The following is a 26,955-nucleotide window of genomic DNA, read 5'->3' as shown; positions in this document are numbered from 1 at the left end:
GTTATTAGTTTGAGAAATTTAATCATTTAAATTACCTATTTATTTATATTTTCCATTTGTAGACTGAAATCAATATAATTCACAAAGTTTGATCACAATTAAGAAGGGAAAAACATTTTCCACTAATTTCATTACAAAAATATTTGAGATAATATACATCTCAACACACAATAGTACAATAACATATAACCTTCTATATGTATTCTATTCAGAGTTGTCTCCTTGCAAAGAAGAATTTGTGAAGATTTTTCTAGCTAGACTTATAAGATTCTACAACATATTTGCTTCAATCAACTTCTTATTCTACAAAACATATAGCCTTTTATTCTCTTTTATAACTTTGTCTCATTTTTAGACTAATGAGAAAAGCTTTAATAAGAAAACCACAAAGTCATTGATAGATTTTTGGTTTCCAATAAACAAAACCCCTAAAGCTCATAAGTCATTCCCACTTTGAGCATATATTCTCTTGGGATGTAAAAGACCTCTTCATTTTGTCTCAAATTTCTCCTCAATGCATCATAAGCATAATTAATCAAAACCCTTTTAGCTAACCCTGACCCTTTACTTGCCACAACCTCATCTTGTCCAATCAAGTGAACAATTCCATCTCTGCAAACTTTATCAACTACCTCTATCTGTTCTTCTATTCTCCTCATTCTCTCCTCAGCTTTATTGTCGTTGTCTTTTTGCAGCGTCCATGATTCCTCCTTTATAAACATTTTCAATCTCTCTACCAACACTTTCTCGAATAAATCGTGCTCGTGGATGATATCTCTGTAACTGTATCTCACCACGCACTGAAACACGTTAAGGTCATCAGGATCGACTCGTCGAAACAGGAACCGCTCTTTCATCAAGACTTTACTTATCGGGAGAGACTTGAACAAGACGAAAACAAGGACCCTTTGGAGAGAGGGAATGTTGGTTACATAATGCTTGAAGATTGGAGGAATGCCATGAACAAGCTTGGAGTAGAATAAGGCACGGCCAAGGATACGATTAATAGTTGTGAGAGAAGCAATGTCCTTGAGCTTTTGTGGAGAAATCTTATGTTGAAGTTCATAGTAATATTTTCTTCTATGAACGTCATTCCAAATGTACATGATTATCATTAAAAAGGCAGCAAAAGCTAAAGGAAGATAGCCACATTTTTCAAACTTGTAAAGGACTGAACTTAGGTAGAAAAATTCTAATAAGACAATGGTGAGAACATAGGAGATTATGAGAAGTATGTGATATTTCTATATCATGATCATGATCAGCACTAGGAAACTTGATGTGAGTGTCATTACAAAAACCACTGCAATGCCTGTGTTCAAAACAAAAATAAGTGTTATGAATTTATTAGAATGAAATGAACTAATGAATATGAATTCATTAGCAATGACAATATAAAAAAAATATATATTGAATTCTTCATAAGGATTACTGTTAGATTCAAAGCCCTTCCAAAAGTATGTTGTTTTAACTTGATTTGATTTCTTGTCGTTTCATTTCATTTCCTCTTAGTATATATTGATATATAGGGAAAATTACAAGTTTATCATCAAACGGGTCCACGAATCTTAAAAAATGTCAAAATAATGTCTTAAACTTTCAATTTTGTGTCTGATAGATACTTTATGTTTAAAACCTGAGTGTTGAATTCCTTAATATCTAATAAGTTTTTGAACTTTAATTTCTGGTTAAATATTATTAGTTGGTCATTACTGTTTTTTTTTTTTTAAATCACACAAATTTAGATTTGACACAAAATTGAAAACGTAATGATCTATTAGGAACAAAATTGAAAGTTTGTGAACTTATAAGACACGAACATGAAAATTTTAGAGATCAAACTTATAACTAAAAAGAAAAAAAAATATAAGAATCAAAAGAAAAAATTACCATAAGCGTTCCCGATTTTCACTGTATCTTTGAACCCTAGAGTGACTCCAAGACAAGCCAACATAAGAAAATAGTTAACTTCAGGGATGTAAACTTGGCCCTCATACTTGGAAGAAGTATGAACAACTTTCACTCTAGGGAAACAGCCATAGGAGAGGGACTGTTGGATGATGGAGAAGGTGCCAGAAATCATGGCTTGGCTGGCAACAATGGACGTGAGCACGGCTACCACAAACGTCGGTCAGTAGAGAGGACCTACAATTACAAGTCATTATAACAAGAGCTTAAACATAGGAGGTCAAACGTTGAGAATATAAATAGATGGTTAATTAATTAATATACTATAACGACTCATTAACTTCAACTTTAGGATACCTGGAATAGAGCTATAGAAGGTGTTGGAGACGAGATCAACATGCTTACGAAGGAAGGAGGCTTGGCCGACGTAGGTGCAGACGAGGGCGGGGTAGGCCATGCAACACATGCTCAGTCTTATGGACATCACAGTGAAATGCCCCACGTTCGCAAAGAGAGCTTCAGTCCCTGTTTAATTCCATGACATTAAAAACTGTTGTTCTAAAGAATGAGAAGGAAATGAAAAAAAATGGGAGGTGTGTATTTCATTCTAGAAAATTCCATATAAATACATATCTTGAATCTAAAAATAGATTCCACAATTTTAGCAACTAATCCCACTAACTCTACAAGAATAGGAACTTATACTTGACTACAACTAAAAATAACTTCAACTATTTCCTAGAAACTAGGAATTGACTAGACCAACTCAAAAACTAATTTGCAGTTTTGAACATTATCCTCGTAACTCAAATACTACAAACGCCTAACTTGCTCCTAAGAGCTTGAAAACGACTCAAACAAAACCCAAGTTCAGCAAGTGATCATCCATCTTGTTGTACCATGCCCTAAGAGCTTGCTTCAACCCATAGAGAGCTTTCTTCAACAAATAAACCTTCTGCTCTTGTCTTGGTATGATGAATCCATCTGGTTGCTCAATATAGATCTCTTCTTCTAACACTCCATTTAGGAATGCTGACTTCACATCTAGCTGATACACCTTCCATCCATGCTGGGCTTGAAGGAAGTCTTAACGAAAAGCATCCATGAGCGCATTCGGATCTTTCCGATTTCATTATGACCGAAATACAACACATACATTCTAACAGATAGTTATGCTAATAAACACTAATTAACGGCATGCTTTGATAATAAAATACAAGGGAATGAGTTCTCATACCAGTTAAAAACTCTCTTCAAACTCGAACTCAAATGCAGCAGAAGAACATCTACGAACTCTATCGCCCAGCAAATTAGTCGGCTACGGCAGCACGATCGTCTACACGAACGGCAGCAATACGAAAAAGCACGAACAAGTAAGAAGCGGGGGCGACACCACAAATTAGAGCCCTTGGTATTCTCGCAATGACAATCCAAAGTGTGGTCTTTGGTGAATTTGGTAAAGGTAGAAGGAAAGGCTGATTGTATAGACGATAAGCAAGTGGCAGAGAAAGCTATCGTATAGCAGAGTGCTTATCATTTAGACAAAGCTACACGATCGTGTAGGTTTTACTAAGCGATCACCTAGTAAAAGGTATACGATCGTTTAGAAAACATGGCACGCTAGGCAGTCGTTTAGGAAAGCTAAGCGATCATTTAGAGAAAGGCGTGTGATCGTTTAGACCCGAGTGTGTGATCGTTTAGACAATGAGACACTATCATATAGGCTCTTAATTAAGCGATCGTTTACGTTTTCACACTAATTGTGTTATCTTCGAACATTTGCAAAATGAAACAAATTTTCATTTTATTCTTCGGTTACAATAACCGAATGAGATTCTCCCACTAACGAACGATTGAGGAGAGTAATTCGGCCAATTTTCTCATAATTAACCAATTTAATAATAAATGAATATAATCATATAATGTTCTTATCTTATAGTTTGATATCACATATCTAGTATAGTAATTTCTCCTCCACTTAATATAAGTTATATTTATATCTAATTTCATCAAAAATAATGTATCTCATACATTTAGCCAATTATATCATATATAATTTATGAAACCCGAATTTTCATTATTCCTACTTAAGCAGGTGGTTAAGGAAATTAACTAAGTAAGAGTTAAATCCTATGTTGAAGTGAAGAAAATTTCTAGGTGTTGAATAGATTTTCCTTGAGTAGTTTGAGTTAAGTTTTAATTGATGAAAAATTGACTAAATGTTGGACTAGGCAGTACTATGCATTGGTCATAAGATCTTGGAAAGATTACTTGGGAAAAGGGAGAATTTAAAGTGGGAATGGTGAATGCCTTGGAGGTTAGACCAACGCATTAGGCTGGTTGGATGCGTTGGATGCATTGGATGCGTTGGATGATGGATGCGTTGGATGCATTGGATGATGGATGTGTTGGATGCGTTGGATGCGTTGGATGATGGATGCGTTAGATACGTTGGATGATGGATGCATTGGATGTATTGGATGCATTGGTGAAGGAAGGAAAATAGAAGTGAGGCATTGGGATGGCACGAGGGCTGGAGGGTGGCATGCGTCGAGCAACATCGACCAAACTACCTATGCATGCGTCAATGTACCCAGCCTATGCGTCGAGCACTACCGAGCCTGTCGAGCGCCCATGCGTGTGCCAAGTGCCATGCGTCGAGCGTTGTCGAGCCTCTCGAGCGGCCATGCCCATGCGTCGATGCCTATGCAGCGAGCACCCTGTTGAACGGCCATGCCCATGTGGCCAAGCACGCCCATGCGTTGGTGGCCAGCACAATGCGCCCGTGCCAAGCAAGTCGTGCGATGCTACCTAGTGAACCATGCGTCGAGGATGAGCGACCATCCTATGCGTTGTAGATGGCTAGCTCTTGCAATGGTAGTGAATTGGCTTGCTATGCGTTGACTATAGGATATGCATTGAGTATGGACTATGCGTTGATGGCCTAATATGTGTTGAACATCCAAGGGTTGATGGACGCATAAGAAGGATGAACTCATGGAGGATGTCATCCGGACATGTGGCTTGTTAGGAGGAATTCTTGAACCTTAAGCAAATTTGGTGGAGGCATAAGAAGACATGTAAAGGATGAGGGCTATGCGTTGGTGAAAGGAGAAGAGGACACATTGGCTTATGCTGATGCAAGATTGCGTTGATGGTGTAAGGAAGAGACACTTGGTCATGCGGCCAAGTAGGCCATGGAGCAATCTTGGACGCCTATAAATAAGGCCAAGGACTTCAGATGAGAACTCAAATTATCTTCAAAGGATATAAAGAAGAGTGTTTGAGGACTAAGTGGGAGAAGATCATGCATTGGTAGCAAGACCATGCGTTGGTCAAGAAGTTCCAAGAGGGGAGATGCTATCGGGACGAAAAGACAGGAAGTAGCATCAATTTAGCACGAGACGTTCTCTCAAAATACTCGTGAATTTAGAGTAATTCTAAAGCCATCTGAAAGATAAAAGAGTCTATTTTTCATGGTGGGGTTTCCGGAGAAGAAGCTCCAAGGAATCGGGCTAGAAGCTGAGAAAAATGCAGAAGGGTCAGGCTGTCGGGTAAGCTGGGCCAGTATTGATGTTTTGATGATTCCGGACAAACCACAAAGATTTATAAGCTAAGATTTTATGGTAAGCTTCTTGAGACATTTTAGAACATGTTTACAGAAGGAAGTGTCTTAAAATAAGATCTGGAACTATGAGTAATCTAGGCTGATATTTGAATCTGGAATTTAGGGTTCAAAAAGGGAAACCAAGGAAACCTAAGGAACTTCGGAAAGGAAAGTTCCTAACCAGCCAAGGTGAGTGGTTATTGTGTGTTGTATTGTTGATATAATTTCTATATATAGGTAAATATATATAGGAGATAATATTAAATTGGCATGATCAAGGATATATGTTTGTTAAGATATTGCTTGTATGTTTGTTTTGGAAACTGAAATTGTACCCGGGATACATAGTTAGCATGCATGAAAAGGGTACTTGGTGGGAAAATATAGTCGGCTTCGGTCGGCAGGAAATGATAGTCAGTGACGACTAGCGGGAAATAAGTCAAGTTACCTAAGCATAGCTAGCGGGAAAATAATCGATGTGTATATTAGGGTACAGGGAAAGTTTCCACAGGAAATGTTGTTGTCTTAGTATACGTGTGAAAGTACTGGGATGTTTTATTATATGATAACCAGCGGTCAAGCTGGGGTTGATTGTTTTAACCAGCAGTCAAGCTGGGGATTGTCCAGCAGATTGGCTGAAAAATAATAATGAACTTATGGTAATGTTCTTGTTGACTATGTATTGCTTTCCCAAAAGTATATTTCTGTTGACGAAGTTATTTGTTCATCTAAAGGCACCACTCACTGGGCTTTATAGCTCATGTTTTCCATGTTTTATATTTTACCCCCCCCCCCCCCCCCCCAGGTAGCGAAAGGTGAGGAGTTCTAGGGTGCTGCTAAGGTCAAGGTCTGCCACAAGCCACAGTTACACTTCCGGAGGGTTTTACAGTTGATGTTATAAATTTGTAGTTAAGTCTTGAATTTGTATAAACGTTACATTGTTGTAAAATAAAATGGGCCTACTTAATCAATTGATTATTCAATTTGTACATTGGTATCAGAGTTATTTCCACAAGAGTTATTTGGTAGTAAGTGTCAACGAAAGGGTTGATAACTGCTGCAGTCATGCCCTTCTTCAGGATCAGAAGGTGGTCTGGGACGGGGTGTGACATAATTAACTAGTTCAATTATATCATATATAATCGAACTCTCTCTTGTCAATTTGAACATTTCAAACTGACCCAAACACTGATTCTCGACTTTATCCAAGCTACCTAGGGGACCTAATGGACCTGTGGCTTGAAGCTCCAACGGTACGTGAATAGCTGACTAAACTCTTTAGCCACGAGATCCACCATCTATTAACTGCCGGCATTCCACTAAAAACCAACAGCTGAACTCTTCTTACCACATATATATTTCTGTGTCCATCAGATATAACCAATCATGAGTACGATGACCCTTCACAGATGCTCGTAAGTACAATTGGGCCACCATTTTGTCCCTGTAGTTACATCTCACTCCTTAAGTACCACTGATTCCTCTAATGAACAATACAACATAGTCCAACTATGTGTGAACACCTTTTGGCCAAGAGAAAGTGTGTGGTGCCACCTCGTTCAAGCCTCGGAACCAGCCCTTAAGGGAGCCATCTATCTACTTACCCCTACCTCGGAAAAGGAGTAAATTCCATCTTGTGTAGTTAAGTTCCCAGCTCCAAAATCAGACGAATCTCCAAAATGATAGGTTTGAATAGGCGACCTGGCCACTCGCACCCATACAAATCAAAGCACCGCCCTCAATGGAAGGAGTTCATAACTCACTAAGGACTAAGGTCATGTTACCTATGGTCATCCTAGTGAAGCGAATTCTCTGTCATGAACAGTGTTATATATTGAGACGTTAACACTTCGTGGTCAGGTATTATACAAACTCTTTGTATAGGACGCCCCTGCTCGCATGTCCCCTACACGAATGATCAGGAACAGGCCATCTGTGATAAGTCATAACTCTTGTGATCATTCCACAAAACGGGTCGCATCCGTAGCATTACCAGGATAAGGTTTCCCTCCTACTTCCATATTCTACAGACCATTTTGGTTATCACTTAAGACATGATCCATTTGTATGTCACCACATACATGCTTAAGTTACTGATGACATGCAGAAATGCACGTCATCTTAGGCCTTTTATTTAGAATTAAGAGGGCTGTTAAGCATAATATGCGGCAATTATGTTAGGAATTCATGAGAAAATGAGTTTGTGTCGTTCAACATCAAGAATCTCAGCTAACCCACTATTATGTGTTATTATGCGTTCAATTGTCTATCTTTGTAGCTAACGTAGGAATCAGACGCAGACACAGAAGCCGAGCTATCGCATTGACGACCGCATGCGGAGAAATTCTCCATCGCAAACATGAACGCATACGTTCAATGCATGGTTGTTGTGGTAATCAACCGCATGCGTCCATCGCCTAGGAGTTGCGATCGTTAAGCAATTGCGGTCATCGTGTAGAAGTTGCGATAACCAAGCGATTGTGGTCATTTCAAGATTGCGGCTACATGATGATAACCATAATAGCAAGATTACCGCAAGGTTGGTGGAATGGAAGCATCAACGCATATCTCAGGAAAATCAAAACATGATGTTGACATTTCACCTACCACGTCGTTAGCAGCCGAGATTCAGAAAAAGACCAACGCGCTGCAAATGTCAAAATCAGAGCAGGTCCATTAATGTTGTCGACGATCAAGCTCTATAAATAGAAGCCACTGATCATAACTTCAAATCATCCAAAGTTTTCATTCAAGGTTTCCTACCTTCGGGTGGATCCTTGTGATCTAGACGAACGCGTTAGAAGAAAGCTTGAGAGTTCTTCATCTCCTTCATCCATTCCGAGTGACGACCGGAGCCTTCGCTGGAGTTAGATCTCGAGAAAGTTAGCTCCACCGCCCTTCCATGGCACCACCGGCAGCCTTGACACACATCTGCTGGAAGCAAGACATTGCTTCCAGCTGGTCATTTCATTTTGTCTTCTTTTCTTGTATTGTATTGTATTACATTTTGGATTAAGAAATTAATACATTGTGTGTTCAATGCATTTCTATGTTTCCTTCGATTCCATCTCCATCTTTCTTTGCTTAGCACCTTTAACATTCATTGCATCACTTAGTGAGACTGTTAGAGTATCGCATACTTAATCATGCGACATAGGAATATGAAGCATGTAACAAACCACCGGGAGGTGTACGTTGCGAGAGTATTGTGAGAAAATCTTATTTGCTTAGTGTGAAGTTGTAGCAACGCCTGTCTATAGGCGGACGCAATGCTTTGTTTATGAGTAAAGTCAGCAACAACTAACTGTCCCGAAGGGTAAGTGGTTGGTCGCATTAAGCAATGTAAGCAAGTATTCACTAGAGATAGGAATAATCTTACGTCAGCCAAGTTTATACGGTTACCTTGAGTGCATCATTCATCATTTAGGCATACTTGAGAGAGTAGTCTAAAAACCAAATCTAAGACTCAAGAGAGCGGATTGGAACGCATAAGCAAGAATGGGGAACTTAGAGATAAGCTCCGTTTGCTATTACACAGGGTATGCACCCTATGGATAGGATATTTCATACGTCTAAAAGTAGGATACGATGGTATACCGCTATCACGCTCATGCAACAAGAGCACTGAGCGGGGTATGGAAGTTTAGGTATTGGTTTCTCGGCACTATAGCATATACATCGCATGCGTCCTAGAATTAGGCTCAAGTGTGTGTAGCATGATCGCATAGCTTGCGTTGGCTGAGGTTGCCCTTGCGGTCAAGCTTAGAATTGCGATGAAGATATCCTCACAATTTATCTATTTTCCATGCATTTACTACGCGTCAACGGTTGTCGTGTCTCTACCTCTCATTCATATTCTAATTGCTTTTTCTGTTAGTTAGGAGTAGGAGTAGGTTGTAGCTTAAAACCTCCATCGTTCTTTTATTCAACCGCTGCAAACACATTACCGCATAGCATTTAGTTACAAGTCCTTGAGTTCAACCTCGGATCACCCGAGAAACTTGCATTCGCGTTATACTTGGCGTGAGCGCAAGAAAACTTGTGACAGGAACGCAAGGTCATCGCATACATTCGTTAACGCATAGTTTCATTCCAACGCATGAGTATCAACGCATACCTTAATACATGCATCACATAATTGCGTCCCTCTAATTTTAGTCATCAGTTATATAAGATAACCAAAAATTTTATGTTTATTGGTTTGTGGTAAAGCAAATAAAACATACAACTGAGCAAAATCAAGATGTGAAGCAAAATATCATATATTATACAATACAAGCGTTCGTACAAACTGTTTACAAACTACAGGACACGAGACTTTAGGACATCAACCCTAACAGGGCTGACACAGTCAGTAGCAACCTGATTGTGTCCATTCTTGCAACTGGTATAAAAATCTCAAAAAAATAAATTCCCCAGACTTGTACATACCCTTTTTGATGAAAATGCCCCAACCTCTTGTGTCATAACTCAGTGTCATTTACTTGACACTTGAAAGCTATCTGCTCCTTCTCGAGTGGATCCAATGATAAGCTCTTGTGCTGCATCTTTATTTTGAACAACTCATTCCCATTGGAATAAAAAATGAGGCACTTTCATTCTTCAAACAATACTTTGAATCCCTTCTCTACTAATTGACCAACGTTTAACAAGTTTTGATCAATTTTAGGGACAAACAACACTTCAGTAATCACCGGTTCCAGCACAGCCCTCTATTGACATTATGCCTTTCCCCTTTACTTCTAGATACTCACCGTTTCCTATCTTCACCCTTGACTTGAATGACTTGTCAAGGTCCTTGAACAACTCTTTGTCACTTGTCATGTGATTGGTACACCCAATATCAACCAATCAATCATCACATTGAGTGACTGATGAGAAACAAGTAGCCACAAAGAGTTTATCTTCTTCTTGTTGTACTACAACATGTGTTCCTCCTTGCTGTTGAGTTTTTGCTTCCTTACAGAATCGTTCAATGTGCCCCAATAAATGATATCTTCTACACTTCACATCTGGCCTTCTCCAGCATCTGAAATGTGGTTGATTCTACTTCCTATAATGCTTGCATGTACTACCAGCATCCTTTGCAGCAGACTCTGAGCTACTGCTGCCACTTCTCTTCTTCTCTCTTCCACCTTTTCACTGCTGCACTCTAGCTTTCAATGCCCCCTCAATGCTTCCTTCTTGTCTTATCAACCTCCTCTGCTTTTATGCTTGCAAAGCACTAACCACTTCTATCACCTTGAGTTTTGAGAGGTCTTTAGTATTTTCTAAGGAAGCAATGGTTGTTTCATATCTCTCAGGTACTGAAACTAGAATCTTTTGAACCAATCTATTGTCAAATAAATTGGTTCCTAATGCTCTTGCCTTGTTAGCAATCCCAATCAACTTATCTGAGTACTCTTTAATGGACTAAGAATCCTTCATTTGCATTCTCTTGAATTCTCGCACCAAGTTCAACACTTTCATGCCTTTAATCCTCTTATCACCTTCATACTCACTTTTGAGGAACTCCCAGATCTCCTTTGTCGACTTCAAGGCCATAATTTTGTTGAATATGGCGGGAGACACAACTGCATATAGGCAAGCTCGAGCTTTTACCTTCCTAGTGACCCTCTTCTTGTGAGTCTTGATCTGATGTATTGTTGGGTTATCAGGAAGTGGATCAATCTCATAGTCTTGCTCAACTGCTTCCCAATAATCACAACCCTCCATGTAGGCTTGCATTCTGATAGCCTATGCCTGGTAGTTTTCACCATCAAACACAGGTGGAGCCAATGAAGAAAGACTGTTTGATCCTAATTCCATCTCTAACAACTCTCATAGGTGTATCACTCAGTTTCTCTCAGAGATATTTCACTGATTCTTACTCACAGATCCCTTAAGAATTGAGGGCTCTTATACGACTGTTGTTCTAACTAATGAGAGGGAAACGAGAAAAATGGAAAGTGTGTATTTCATTCTAGAAAACTCCATATAAATACATATCGTGAATCTAAAAATAGATTCCACAATGTTAGCAACTAATCCCACTAACTCCACAAGAATAGGAACTTAGACTTGACTACAACTAAAAATAACTTCAACTATTTCCTAGAAACTAGGAATTGACTATACCATCTCAAAAACTAATTTGCACTTTTGATTTACTAACAAAAACTTCAAAGAATTAACTTCCAAAAAATTCATGTTTTGTTTCTCGAAATTTTGCTAAAGATTAAGGCCCCTTTTGGTAAGCATTTGATTTTTTTTTTTTTCGTTTTTTGAAACTAAGCCTATTTCATCCACATTTTCTACAATGATTTGCATTTTTCTTAAGTATAATAGTTGAATTCTTAACCAAATTTCAAAAACAAAAACAACTTTTTGAAAGCTACTTTTTTTAGTTCTCATAATTTGACTTGGTTTTTTAAACCATTGGTGAAAAGTAGATAACAAATGAAGAAATTTAGAGGTAGAAGTAGAATTTTCAAAAACAAAAATAAAATGCCAAATGAGACCTAAATAATTTAACTTTTAGCATAGATTACAAAATAATCTATACTATACTGTACTATATATATATATATATATAAGTGACTATGAGAGGAGAATCCTTACATCTCCATTTTGCCCTGACGGATGATGGCTTTCCATAATTTCTATTTCGTCTTTCGTCACAACTATTCAAAACGAGGTGGTTACATGCAAATTGATGTGTTCTTTTTATGTATTCATGTCACGGTTCTAACCGTCAATATAAAACATCATTATCTAATAGTTCAAAATATATATGAACGAACAGTAGTCATGACTTTTTCCAATCATAATTATTCGTGTTGAAGTGATATTTATTCATATATAGGTGTGATGTAGACCATAGATATGGAAAATCATGATCTAATGGTGGAGAAAAAATTATGATCCAACCGTGTGGACCTTTTAAAATTTTACTAAATTCCTATTTTTTATTTCTTTTATTGTCAAATAATAGCTATTCGAGTCAAATAATGTAAACAATATATTTAAATTATAAATTTTACGTGCATCACACGTGTTATAGACCTGACCTAGTAATAATTAAATAGCGATGTGGTTAATATAGTATCGTAGTACTGAATTTACCTGTAATGGAAAAAACGATACCACCGAGAGAGATCGAAGCATCCTTTTTGTTTCTCTTGAAATAGTCAAAAATGTATTTTGGATTAACAGCTTTGATGACAGCAGGATCAAATTTCAAAAAATTGTAGAACCCAATTCCACCAATAAGTACAAACCAAATGCAAATAATAGGAGCAAAGGAATATCCAACTTTATGGGTTCCAAATCTTTGCACCATAAATAGAAGAACCAAAATTACTGCTGATATCCAAACTATTTTATCTGCAAATAAAAAAATATCCATTAAAAAGAGTCGGAATTAAAATATAGACTAAATTATTATAAATTTGAAAATATCAAAACTAACTTATTATAAATTATGAAAGTGCAAGTTTAGAAACTAAATACGTAATATAATATATCATTAATCTCGATAAAATTAATTAAATTTTTATATATATTACAAAACATTATGCAAAAGGAAAAATTACCTTGTGTCATAGTCGAGGTAGCATTCTTGATTCCTCCAACAGCCGACAAAACTGCCACCAAAATTGTGTTTCTTTCATAACTTTATTTTTCTCTTCAACCGTTTTTTCTTTTTTCTTTTTTTAAATTTTCACCAAAAAAAAAATAGTTGTCCATTCTTAGAAATATTTTTAAATATAATAAAATATCATTGTATATCGATCTACCACTAACACTTATGCATATCATTTATCTAATAAAGACCACTGTTGGGAGTTCACGATTTTTGAAAAGATACTTGAATTCTTAATCAAATAGTCAATTTTTTAAAACAAATCAACAAAATTTAAATTTTTGGTTGATTTCTAAAAATATTGTTGAAAATAGATAATAATTAATGAAAAAAAAAGTTTGTTTATAATACAAACAAAGAGGAAAAACTAGAAATAAATAAAGAAAAGTGTTGTAGATCGTAAATAATAAAAAGCTATGAAACACATATATTTCAAGAATATCAATACTCTCGTATACTTCTTAGATATGTATCTAATATTTAATTTTGGCTTTTTTTCCCTAATACGGATACGTGTGTCCCCTTCCAAAACTATACGCCATTTTAAGGCGGCTGGAAGGAAGTTCCACCTGAAAATCTGATACCTCTTGATCTTCTGCTTGCTGGCTTGGTATTAGCCCAATTTTTGGGTATCGGCATAGTAATGAGTATAAAGCAAGTGTCCCACCTTCATTATTATTATTCGTCCATATTTAAAACTATCCATTGAGTAATGACTCTTTAAAAATATTGATGGTAAAATAAGAAAAATACAATTTGGACAACACTTCGTTTTTTTTACGGTCCCATTGAGTTGTCTAATTACAATTTAGATCGTGTACTATAAAATCATTTTGTATATACCTTCGCCATTGTCGTCGGCTTGCAAGACGAAGAAGACATACTTCAGCAAAGGGATCGAAGTGAGGGTGTAGAGAATCAAAGACAGAACCCCCAAAACGTCGTCGTTATGCTTGATTCCCTCCGTAAATGTGCTTGCATACACATACAACGGCGACGTTCCGATATCGCCGTACACAATTCCCATGCTTTGAAACGCTAGATGTAAAATCACTCTCCAGCTCGCTGTTTCCGTCGCCTTGCCGGACACCAAACCCGAATCAACCTTGTGGCCATCCTAAGCGACGGCTTTATCTGTTGTTAAAATATATAATAAGAGATTAAAAAAATATAAGGAGAAAGAAAGTAAAATAAACCTTGTGGCCATGGGTGTGGCCGCCAGGAACGGTGTTTGATTCGACATCCAATGAATCGAATCGTTGGAGTTTCCTTTCCGGCAAGTTGGAGTTTGAGTTGTCTGAGCTCTTTTGAAGATCAACAAAGTGATCATTGTCGTCCGTCCGATCGGCTTCCATGGTTTTATTTGGGAAGAAAGAGAGAAGAAAATAAGTTTTTCGGTTAACTCGAGATAGTTTGGGTGATTGAACAAAGTTGTCGTAACGAAGGTCTCTTTCGGGGAGAAAGATTTAGAGTCAGTCCTTTATTAAAGTTAAGTTCGGAGGTGGCTTAGGTATGAAAAACATTCTATTTTTGTTATTCAATTCATTTTAATAAAAATAGTTCTTATTCGAAATAATGGGAACACTAGTTTATCTTCTCCACGATTTTTCCTTCCTTTTTCTTCTTCTTCAACCTCTTCCTCTTTACCATTTTTTTTTTTTTATATATAATTTTGCAGGTATCACCGACTGTGGGTTCGCCGGACTGGTAGCGTCACCGTGGTGTAGATCGTCGCCGGCCGTGGGTCTGAAAATTTACTAAAATATTTTCTCTTTTCTTTTCATTTTTCCTTTTTTTTTCCCTTTATTTTCTTTTTTATTTTATTTATTTATTTATTTATTTTTCTTTTTTTTGGTGTGTGTGTAATCTAAGCTTTCACTTCATCTTTCTAATCTAATCTCCATCCCTGGTGTCCATAATTATGGTAATGGATTGGTCTATATTTAGATCAAATGTTATAATGAGTGTGAGAAAATAAGGGAGTGAAGTGAGGAGAAGGTGAAGAACCAAAGAAGAGGGGGGAATTGGTAAACTTAAAATTAAATAGAAATTAATATGTTTATATTTTTTTAAATTCAACTCTTATTTTAGAAAAAAAATAGTGTGAATGTTTTTTTTCTTTTTTTTTTTTTCTTTTCTAATTTACATCCATTTGCTGGTCCAACTTGTATATATATACTTTGAGATATCACGTATGATCCTTAATATATATATATATATTCACCATTTGGATTTTTGTTTTGTAGCATTTAGGGATGAGAATGAACTCACTTTCTTCTGAACTCACAATGTATTTATAGAAAAACTATAACCTAGAATGTGTAGATTTGAGTTTCCAAGTCATATTAGATTAATTTTCAAGTCAAATGGATCAGGACAAGCATTTTGCATGGCCCATTCATTAAATGGAAAGGCTCAACTAGACTAAGGCTGAAGAGATTAATTTAGGCTTTTGACCCAATCTCTCCTCTTCATGAGGCCCAAATGGGACAAAGCATGTCTTATTTATCAAATAGGAAGGATTGGCCTCGACCTCATCTTTGGATGAGGTCAAGACTAAGCAGGTCAATTTAGGTTTAGCTCAAACTCTTCTCATCCCATGCTAAATTAGATCTTAAGGGGTGGTTTTTTGGCTCTGTTTCGCCTTTTTATTATTGTATAGTTTGCAACCTTTGTAAAGTGAATTATGCTATGACCTAATCCAAATCTACCCATAACAACTTTCTTTAAAAAAATGATAAGAATAAACTACCAAAGGAGTTTAATTTTAAGATTTTATTAAAAATATATAAACTAAATTTGGACATTCGCATGGATTGAGACCCAAAGTATTAAGAAATAATATGATATATTAACCTTTATTAAATTAAAGTTTATAGTTAATCTTGTTCCTATCATAAGAGTACATTTTAACAACTTTTTCTTTTGTTATGAATGGAATTTAAATTAATCTCATCCTTCAAATTTCACTTACAATTTATATATATATTCCATTCGTAGACTCAAATATCACTACAAAGTTCACTCACAATTAGGAAGGGAAACACATTTTGCACTAATTTCATTACAATGATATTTGAGAAATATACATCTCAAAAACACACAAATACATACAAACTTTTTATATAAAGCTTTCCATAGACATCATTAAACCTCAATGGGATGTCTCTTGCAAAGAAGAATTTGAAAAGATGTTTCTAAACTCAGACGATTTGCTAGCGTAGAGGTTCAATTAATAGGTCGACTTCATTATCTTTTAGAACTTCACCTGATCATTTCTATACGAATGAGAAAAGCTCTAGTAAGCAAACTAGGGAGTCATTGATAGATTTTTGGTCTCCAATAAACAAAACCCCTAAAGCTCATAAGTCATTCCCACTTTGAGCATACGTTTTCTAGGGATGTAAAAGACCTCTTCACTTTGTCTCAAATTTCTCCTCAATGCATTATAAGCATAATTGATCAAAACCCTTTTTGCTAACCCTGACCCTTTACTTGCCACAACTTCATTTTGTCCAATCAAGTGAACTATTCCATCTCTCCAAGCTCTATCAACCACCTCTATCTCCTCTCCTATTCTCTTCCTTCTCTCCTCAGCTCTATCGTCGTCATCGTCGTTTTGTAGCTTCCACGACTCCTCTTCTATTAACATTTTCAATCTCTCCACTAGCACTCTCTCGAACGACTCTTGTTCATGGATGATATCTCTGTAACCGTATCTCACCACGCATCGAAACACGTTAAGGTCATTAGGCTCGACTCGTCGAAACAGGAACCGCTCTTCCATCGGGACTTTACTTATCGGGAGGGACTTGAACGAGACGAAAATGAGGACCCTTTGAAGAGTGGGAATATTGGCTAGATAATGTTTGAAGATTGGTGGAATGCCTTGGACAAGCTCAGAGTAGAACAAGGCAAGGCCAGGGACACGATTGAGAGTTGTGAGAGAAGCAATGTCCTTGAGTTTTTGAGGAGAAATCTTATGTTCAAGTTCATAGTAGTATTTTCTTCTATGAACATCATTCCAAATGTACATTATTGTCATTAAAAAGGCAGAAAAAGCTAAAGGAAGATAGCCACCTTGATCAAACTTGTAAAGGACTGAACTTAGATAGAAAAGCTCTAATAAACCAATGGTGAGAACATAGGAGATTATGACAAGTACGTGAGATTTCCATATCATAATCATGATGAGCACTAGGAAACTTGATGTGAGTGCCATTACAAATACCACTGCAATGCCTGTGTTCAAAACAAAAACAAGTGTTGTGGATTTATTAGAATGAAGTAATGTACATGAAAAAAGATTGAATTCTTCCAAAGGTTCTAATTCCATCTTTGAATACTATTAGATTCAAAAAGCACTTAAAAAAAATGTAGTTTTAACTTTAATGATCTATTAGGAACAAAATTGAAAGTTTATGAACCTATTAGACACAAACATAAAAGTTTAAAGACCAAACTTATAACCATTACCGTAAGCGTTCCCAATTCGCGTTGTATCTTTAAACCCAAGAGTTACTCCAAGACAAGCCAACATAAGAAGATAGTTAACTTCAGGGATGTAAACTTGGCCCTCATACTTGGAAGAAGTATGAACAACTTTAACTCTAGGGAAACAGCCATAGGAGAGGGACTGTTGGATGATGGAGAAGGTGCCAGAGATCATGGCTTGGCTGGCAACGATGGAGGCGAGCACCGCCACCACGAACGTTGGCCAGTAGAGGGGACCTATACAACCAAATTACAAGTCTCAATTATAACCAGAGCGTAGGTTGAGAATATGAATAAATGATTAAAATTAATAAACTATAACGACTTATTAAATTAAGCTTTTGAATACCTGGAATGGAGCTAAAGAAGGTGTCGGAGACGAGATCTATGTGCTTACGAAGAAAGGCGGCTTGGCCGACGTAGGCAGAGACAAGGGCAGGGTAGGCCACGCAACACATGCTTAGTCTTATGGACATCACAGTGAAGTGCCCCACGTCCGCAAATAGAGCTTCAGTCCCTGTTTTTTTATAAACATTAGAAACTTCAAAGAATTAACAACTTTCAAAAAACACGTTCTCATTTTCAAAATGTTGATAAAAATAATTCAATTTTTAGCTAGATTACATGTTATGACCGAAACAAAATCAAAAAGCAAAAAGTAAGAACAAGAAGAAATCGACACAGAGATTGACGTGGTTCATTAACAGTGTGCTATGTCCACATATTGAGGGAGAAAGCAGTTTTATTATTATAGGAGAATATCAAATAATACAGATGAAGAGGCACCAATAGGATTAGAGGGTTTATATATGTAGCACTCCTTTAAAATCCTAACCTCAAAATTGTAAGTAACATATAATGCATATAGGATTTAGATTTCAGAGGCATTGGCCCCGAGTCCTCACCAGGGGTATCGCCCTAGACCTTGACTCATTGACTGTTCAGTAAGACCCCTACCTAATCACTTGAAGAGCCAAATAAAGAATTCAAGGCATCCGAACATTACAAAATAATAATAATAATAGTTAAATAGCAAAGTGTTTAAAATTATTATATCTATACTATCGTAGTATTGAAAATTGACCTGTAATGGCAAGAACGACACCGCCAAGAGAGATCCAAGCATCCTTTTTGTTTCTTTTGAAATAGTCAAAAATGTATTTTGGATTAACAGCTTTGATAACAGCAGGGTCAAATTTCAAAAAGTTGTAGAAGCCAATGCCACCAATAAGTGCAAACCAAATGCAAATAATTGGAGCAAAGGAATATCCAACTTTATGGGTTCCAAATCTTTGTACAATGAATAGGCAAACCAATATTGCTGCTGATATCCAAACTATTTTGTCTGTCAAATAAAACAAAACAAATAAACAAACATTAGAAAAAGGACTATGAATAACAAATTAAGGAATTGTTCTTCAACCAAAAAAAATAATATTATTATTATTTGTAAAAAATATCTTTTTTTTTTCAAAAATAATGTATTTGTTCTTCTTTCTTAATCTAGATGGCTAGAAACATTCAAAGGAATTCTACCTAAAAATCACCATCAATGACATTTCTTTCGAGAAAAAGAAGATGTGAAACATCTCAAAGTTTAATATTTCTTATTTCGTTAAATCAATTTTATCCCTAAATTTTCATGGAGTAATTTATTAACTTTAGTTTGTAATAATTTAGTTTTCGTACTTCGCCTAATTTATAAGTATTTAATCTTTAAACTTTAATAAGTATCAATTTAATTAAGTTCTTGTACTTTACAATTAATTTATAACAACTTATTTGTTATAGTGAAAAATAAAGATGTGGCGAGATTTTTCACAATATGGACTAAATTATACAAATTTAAATGTATAGAGATTAAATTATTACATGCTAAGGTTTAAAGTCTAAATTATTACAAACTATGAAGGGTACCAGAAGAGGATCAGTTCTACTTCTATGAAAGTTTAGAGACTAAAAGTGATTCTTAGTCTTCTTATATTTTCTTCTAGAATTTTTACTTATAAAAATAGTGTCATTTATTTGTTTATCATTTATTGAGTTCAATATTAAGTGGTATGGAAGAATTTGTTGGTTGAGGGCATAACAAGCATTGAAACCATGTTCATTTTTTCCTTTGAAAAATAAGCTAAATTTCAAAACTTTTTTTAAACCACTCTTTTATGGCATGTTTGGTAACCATTTGATTTTTTATTTTTTTAAAAAAAAAAAATTAAGCCTATAAACACTACTTCCACCTTCAAATTTGTTCATTTGTTATCTATTTTTTACTCATGGTTTAAAAACTAAGCCAAATTTTGAAAACTAAAAAAAAGTAGTTTTTTGTTTTTAAAATTTAGCTAAGAATTCAATTATTGTATTTAAAAAAAGATGCAAATTATTATTAAAAAAATTGGGAAAAAGAAATGAAATAGTTAGTATAATAAAAATTATAAAACAAAGAAATAAAGAATGACTAAATTCAAAATTAAAGAGAAAAGGACAACAATTATCAACAAAAACAAGTTATACATCAATATATTAATTGTGAGAGAATAATTTACCAGGATTGTACAATAAACCAACTAAACTTTATCACAAAAAACATTAAACTTTATCACAAAGTTGTAATACACATCATTAATCTCGACAAAAATAATTAAAAATTTTATTTTTTATATTACAAAACATTATGGAAAATAAAATTACCTTGTGTCATAGTCGAGGTAGCATTCTTAATTCCTCCAACAGCCGACAAAACTGCCACCAAAATTGAATTTCTTTTATCACTTCATTTTTTTTTTTTTGGCATATTTTCAAAAATAGAAAAATAAAAAAAGAATTATTTACGAAGAACAATAAAATTTTAATCTTTTTTTTATAAAGATTGATAGAGATTAATAAAAAATCTATCAATATATCCGTGATAGAAACTTACTATCACTATTTTCTTTGCTATTTCTATAAATAATTTGATATTTTTTCTATTTGTAAAAATTTTCTTTATTTTTCTCTAGAACACTTTTTTTATTTTTGTTTTTTACTTTCCCCAAAACAAAATGAAATAATTGTCGAATTTAGATTTTCAAGAGAGAAAAAAAATTAAGATGTGAACATAGAAATTTTTCTTTTAAGATGAACATGGGAATTTCAGAATGTACATTTATTCTTACTTGTCAACATCAGCCTTTACACCAACTAGATCCTTAACTACTTCTAATAGTATTAAATGTTTGTCAATATGTCGATATTTTCATCCATATTTCTATGTTTTCATGGATTAGATATCAATATAAAAGATGAATCGATATTTTCATTATATTGTATAAAAATCTACGAAACTTCAAAAATAAGTAAGAAAATGTTACTAATGTATTAACATCGATACGTAAACTTGTTTAAAAATCAAACAATGTTTATTCCTAATTAAACTTTATTTTTTGAATTTTTTATTTTTATAATTTGTTCAAAAATATCCATCAACATCAACGTTTTATCTATATTTTTATCGACATTTCTATAAAATTAAGATCTTGATATTTTTGTCGACATCGGCATTTTATACCTTGCTTCCACACGTTGTCGGATTGAAAAAAAAAACTATTCTTATCTATCTATTTATTTAAGCCCCATTGATAATAAATTTGTTTTTAGTTTTCTATTTTGAAATTTATGTTTATTTTTTCCTACGTTTCTTCATACGGTAATTTTTCACTTTTTTTTAAAAGCTACATTTTTTTTTAATTTCATAGAGTGTACTAATTGATAACAAAAAAAAAAACGTTTCTTCATACATAACTTTCAAAAATCAAAAATTAAAAATCAATTAATTATCAAATAAAACATGTGAAACCTAACGTCTAATAGAGTGTATTTTTTTCTCTTTTACAAAGGTATTGTAACTAAACCGTGGGTGGAGGGAATCGAATCTCTAACCTCAAAGTCGATAGGACAAACACTATATCAGTTGAACTACGCTTATATTGACTAATATGGTGTATTTTTCCTACATCAATTTCTAGGACTCCTCCATATTTTTTTATTTATTGTACCATTCAACTTGCACTACATTCCAAGGAAACGCATGTTTGTTCCATCCGTTAAAAACTTAAGAGTCAAAAAGTCATAATTTTGTTCTTACACGCAAAATATATTAAAAGAATGTAGATACATACAAATAATATACAAGTGGGATAATTTGCTAATAAAGAAAAAGTAAAGACACGAAGGTTGTAAATAAGGAAAAGTATAGGGAGTGGGATTGAAAAAAGAAAAAGAAAAATACATTTTTGTTGAACCATCAAAGAATCTCGATGAGGTTGCACCCTAGTTTTGGATCTCCTTTTTCCTTCTTTCTTTCTTTTTTTTTTTTTTTAGACAGTCGTCCCTAAATTTTAAAGTATTACCCTTTTAGTTCTTATGTTTTGAATTTAATTTTAATTTAGTCCTACAAATTTTAAAATGTTACATTTTTATTTTTGAGATTTGATTTTTGTTTCAATTTGGGTTCCTAAGTTTAAGATTTGCATTTCAAACCTCGTTTTTTTTTTTAACTGAATACTTATTTTTCATCTTTGATGCTAATGTCTATTAATTAAATAAAATTTTAAATTTTAATTTTAATAGTGATGAAAATTTTGATTTATTATAGTTCTTTTAAATTAATTAATAGACTTTGAAATCTAAAGGACTAAATTAAAACAAAACTCAGACATCAAAAGTAAAATTGAAACAATTTGAAATTCATGAATTAAATTGAAATAAAACTCAAAACTTAAAAGACTAAAAGTATAGGATCTATCGGGTAACTATTTCGTTTTTTGCTTTTTAAAAAAAAAAAAAAAACTAATCTTATTTTCTCCTTATTTCAGTTTGCATCTTCCTTAGTTACCATGGTTAAATTTTTAGCTAAATTTTAAAAACAAAAACAAGTTTTTAAAAGATATTATTTTAGTTTCAAAATCTAGTTTGATTTTTTAAATCAATAATAAAAAGTAGATACCAAAAGAAAAAATTTGTCGTTACCGAACATAACATTTTAAAATATTTGACCTAAAAAGGGAAGAGAAGAGAAGAGAAGAGTTACCGGAGATAGAAGGAGTGAGAACGCCGTCGCCAATGACCATGGAAGTGCCGAGCATGGTGGCGAAGAGCAAGAAAATCTTGGCGGGGCGGCTGTTTTCAAGTTTAGATTTAAGGGAAGAAGCCATTTTAAGGCGGTTAGTGGGAAGCTCCACCTGAAAATTCGATACTTCTTGATCTTCCACTTGTTCATTTGGTATCAGCCCGATTTTTGCGTATCGGCACAGCAATGAGTATAATGCAAATGTCCCACCTTCATTCATGGAAAATACACGTTCTTTCATTTTTACATATTTTATTACATCTTTTTTTCATTTTATCACTATCATTGTTTATACACAATTAAATATTCAATTTGCGAAGGGAATATAGTCCAGTATTGATCGTGAAATAATTATGTTTACCTTCGCCGTTGTCGTTGGCTTGCAAGACGAAGAAGACATACTTCAGCAAAGGGATCAAAGTGAGGGTGTAGAGAATCAAAGACAGGACCCCCAAAACGTCGTCGTTATGCTTGATTCCCTCCGTAAATGTGCTTGCATACACATACAACGGCGACGTTCCGATATCGCCGTACACAACTCCCACGCTCTGAAAAGCCAGATGTAAAATCACTCCCCAGCTCGCCGTCGCCGCCGCCCCCGCCGCCTTGCCAGACACCAAACCCAAATCAATAAACATACTAAAAGCCTTTAAAATATTGTAGAAAGAAAAAAGCAAAATAAACCTTGTGGCCATGGGCGCCGGCGCCGGGGACGGTGCGGGATTCGACGTCCAATGAATCATTTCTTCGGAGCTTCCTTTCCGGTAAGTTGCGGCTCGAGTCGTCGGAGCTCTCCTGGAAATCGGGAAAGTGATCGTTGTCGGCCGTCCGATCGAGTTCCATTGTTTAATCTCGAATAAAGAGAGAATTTGAGAGAGAAAAAATAGAGTTTTTGTTTATGGATTGACCTGAGAAAGTTTGGAAGATGGAACAGAGTATTTATAGGGAATTTTGGAGTGGAAGATGAAGATATTTTAGATGGGTGGACCCCACTCTACCCCACTTTTTTTTTCCCCTCTTAATTTCTTTAAATTAGTTCACTTTTTCTTGGTAAATATATGAAAAAATAAAAAATGAAAGTAAAGCTAAATACATTGTATTTTAGAGTTTTTTTTTATATATATATAATAGCTATCGGATAGGAAGATACGCTCTGAACTATCAATTTTGTTTAAACTTTTTTAACGGTATTTTTATAGTTTCGATTCATTTATATATCCTTCATGTATATTCAGATGTTTCACATATTTTACTAGATAAAACTTTTATAATAATTAACCAGATTTAAAACATCTTTATCCTTTAAATTTATAATGATATGTTTCAAAATAATAACGTTTTTTTAATCATTTATTATTTTAAAAAGTCATTTTAAATATGTAGAAAGATGTATTCATTTTGCATTAAAATAATAGTAAAATAATTAAATTACAAGTTATACAAATTTTAAGTGTATATCTAAAAAAAATTCTACAACTTTTAAAAATGTGTATAATTCTCTAAGATTTTTCAAGTATGTATGTTTAATATGTCTTCGAACTTTAAAATGTTCTGCTGGTATTTGATATACTACAATAATAAAATTTAATTAATTTATTACATATAAAATAAACTTGTATCTTATGTCTAAATGGAACTTAAACGTTCAAATTTATGTCTAATAAGTCCATAAATTTTAAAAGATATAGAATAATTCAAGGTTCTTATAGACAAAAAGAAAATCAAAGACATATTAGACATAAAAAATTTTAAAAAAATGTTAAAGATTTATTATACACTTTTTTAACATTCAAAGACCTGATCAAACGAAATTGAATGTTAAAGACGAGATAATGACACCCGATTAAAAGTTCATAAACTAAACTCGCAATTTTCTCTTGAATTTAGCATTGACTTTGTTATTTGTTTGTTTTTATTTGAGAGCAAATACATTGATTTTGATGACATTTCGGGTAACATAGAGATTTTTTTTAGGTTTAAATACTACTTTGGCCCTTGTACTTTAGGTTTTGGTTCATTTTGGTCCCTATTATTTCAATTTTTGTTTATTATAGTCCATGTTCTTTCAAAATGTTCATTTTGGTTCTTATACTTTCAACTTTGGTTCATTTGGGTTCTTGTAAGTTTAAAAAGTGACAAGTTCCTTTTATTTTCGTTTTCATTTCGTTTTTAAAAGAAAAAAATGATCACTTTTTGAAAGTTTAAAGATCAAAATGAACCAAAATTGAAAATACAAAGATCAAAATGAATATTTTAAACTATAGGAACTGAAATACCAAAATTGAAAGTATATGGACTAAAATAAATCTTATAAAAGTAAAGAGACCAAAATAAATTAAAACAAAAAAAATATAGAGATCAAAATAATATTTAAACATTTTTTAGAAAAAAAGTTATTTGTAATGCCAATATGAATCTCCCAAAGATATGGAGTCGTAGAAAATAGAAAATAATTGAAACTTGAAAGCACTTAAAATTCCGCCGTTAGCTGACTTCTTGGAGCCGCGTGGGCGTGCTTTATGAAAAAAACAGCTTAGACATATAAAAAGACATCTATGGACTAATTAGGGGTTTGTGCAATCAAAAGTCAAAATGATCAATCAAACCGATATACTACTTTGAATCGGTTTTTTTTTTTTTTATAAAATTGAATATATTAATTTGTATTCGGAGACGATCGAAAAATATCGAAAAAAACTGGGTATCTTAATTACCCTGATGACACTACGAATACGGCCCGCTTGGTAAATGTTACAATTGTCGTAAAATTCTACAAATAATATGATCCTGATAATTCATGTAGAGACATGTGAGCATAGGTCACTACAAGAAAATTGACCTTTTTCGAAGGTCAAAACCTTAGAAAAAAAACATTTAATAGACCTTCGATACATCTTTTTTCAAAGGTTATCTCAACTTTTGAAAAGTGTCGAAATATATCCCGTCGAAAAAAAATTTTCAAATGTTTACTAACCTTCGAAAAATATTATTTTTCAAATGTTATATATCTTCGATAATTGTCAAATTATTTATCGATAATTATCTATTATTAAATAGTCTTTTTCGAAGGTTTTCATTATTTTTAAAGGCTTATCATGTTATTTTCAAAAATTTTAAAACCTTCATAAAAACTTATTTATCAACAATTGTATATCTTTCGAAAATTCTCTTACAAAACCTTTTAGCACATTTATTGACAAATCTCGGAAGGTTGTTTTTACTAATTCATCTACATGTAGTATCCTGAATTACAAAGTATAAGAATAGAATAGAAAAAATAGACAATGACATGGATGGAAGTAAACTTATATGTCATAAAAGTACACCAAAAGACTATCAAAATTCTATAACAACAAACTACAATTGATCAACTAGAAACAAATTTTTTACGCATCTCGGCCATCATTTTTTGAAATCTATCCTCAAAACGATTTTCAAATTCGCTTATCTGATGCCTAAGTGATTCTACCTCAACCTCTCTTTGTTGTTCAAATTCTTTTCTTTGTCATTCAGATTCTTAAAGTCATTGTTCGAACTCATTAAGACGACACTCAAGATCACGTATAGTAGATGATGATCCAAACAACTCAGAAGGAGTAAGACCTACTCCATAACCACGAACACGTCCGTGTTTCTCCAATCCAAATACTCGTATGAAAATCTCATCCTCGTTCATGTCAAGTGTACCATCAATCACTTGAGAAGCATATGATTTAAGTTTCGACTACAAATACAAATTCACATATTATAATTCAAAACTAACACATATAAATTCAAATGTTTACAACAAACAAACACATGTCTTTGTTGGAACCATAATATTTGATAGATTGAAATCTATACAACAAATAAACACATGTCTTTGAAACCCATTTTCAGATTCACCAAACTCTAGGAATTCCATTTTCATTTCTTTCCTTTTATTGATCCAAATTGCATCGGAAATCTACTTGTTTAAAGGTATGTGCTCAATGGTTCACTGGTTATTGTTTCACACAAGTCATTGTTTGAGACATCCTTGAAACAAAGGAGACACAATCCATCATAAACCAATCACATGACATGGAACAAAACTTCAATCAAGGATGTATATCACCTAAATGAATTAATACACAACGATGAAATTATACAAAGACTTACACAAGTTTAAGACTTGTAACTCCAGTAAGTTCTCTCGAGATTGGTCCATTTAATCGGTTATCATTAAGCCGCCTG

General features: G+C 34.0%; 1 protein-coding gene and 1 pseudogene across 2 annotated transcripts; both read right to left on the bottom strand.

The window, feature by feature from the left end:
* Positions 1-428: 428 nt before the first annotated feature.
* LOC120069140 (potassium transporter 5-like) lies at positions 429-15,844 on the bottom strand (annotated as a pseudogene). The gene is made up of 8 exons (XR_016531693.1): positions 14,336-15,844; positions 13,983-14,244; positions 13,647-13,806; positions 13,090-13,160; positions 12,620-12,880; positions 2,266-2,433; positions 1,891-2,145; positions 429-1,312 (listed from the first exon to the last, which is right to left on the bottom strand). The product of XR_016531693.1 is annotated as a potassium transporter 5-like (transcript).
* Positions 15,845-16,170: 326 nt separating this feature from the next.
* Positions 16,171-23,654, bottom strand: LOC120069145 (potassium transporter 5-like). Its single transcript, XM_039020827.2, has 8 exons — positions 23,425-23,654; positions 23,102-23,345; positions 22,702-22,950; positions 20,325-20,375; positions 18,718-18,978; positions 17,983-18,150; positions 17,616-17,870; positions 16,171-17,381 (listed from the first exon to the last, which is right to left on the bottom strand). Exons 1-8 carry the CDS (start codon positions 23,581-23,583, stop codon positions 16,495-16,497), a joined length of 2,274 nt encoding a protein of 757 aa, XP_038876755.1. The 5' UTR covers positions 23,584-23,654; the 3' UTR covers positions 16,171-16,494.
* Between the last annotated feature and the right edge of the window lie 3,301 nt (positions 23,655-26,955).

Source organism: Benincasa hispida, chromosome 9 (assembly GCF_027475165.1).
Source record: "Benincasa hispida cultivar pf3 chromosome 9, pf3_genome.v1.1, whole genome shotgun sequence".
NCBI classification, from domain to species: domain Eukaryota; kingdom Viridiplantae; phylum Streptophyta; class Magnoliopsida; order Cucurbitales; family Cucurbitaceae; genus Benincasa; species Benincasa hispida.
This window is presented reverse-complemented; position numbering and strand designations above follow the sequence as displayed.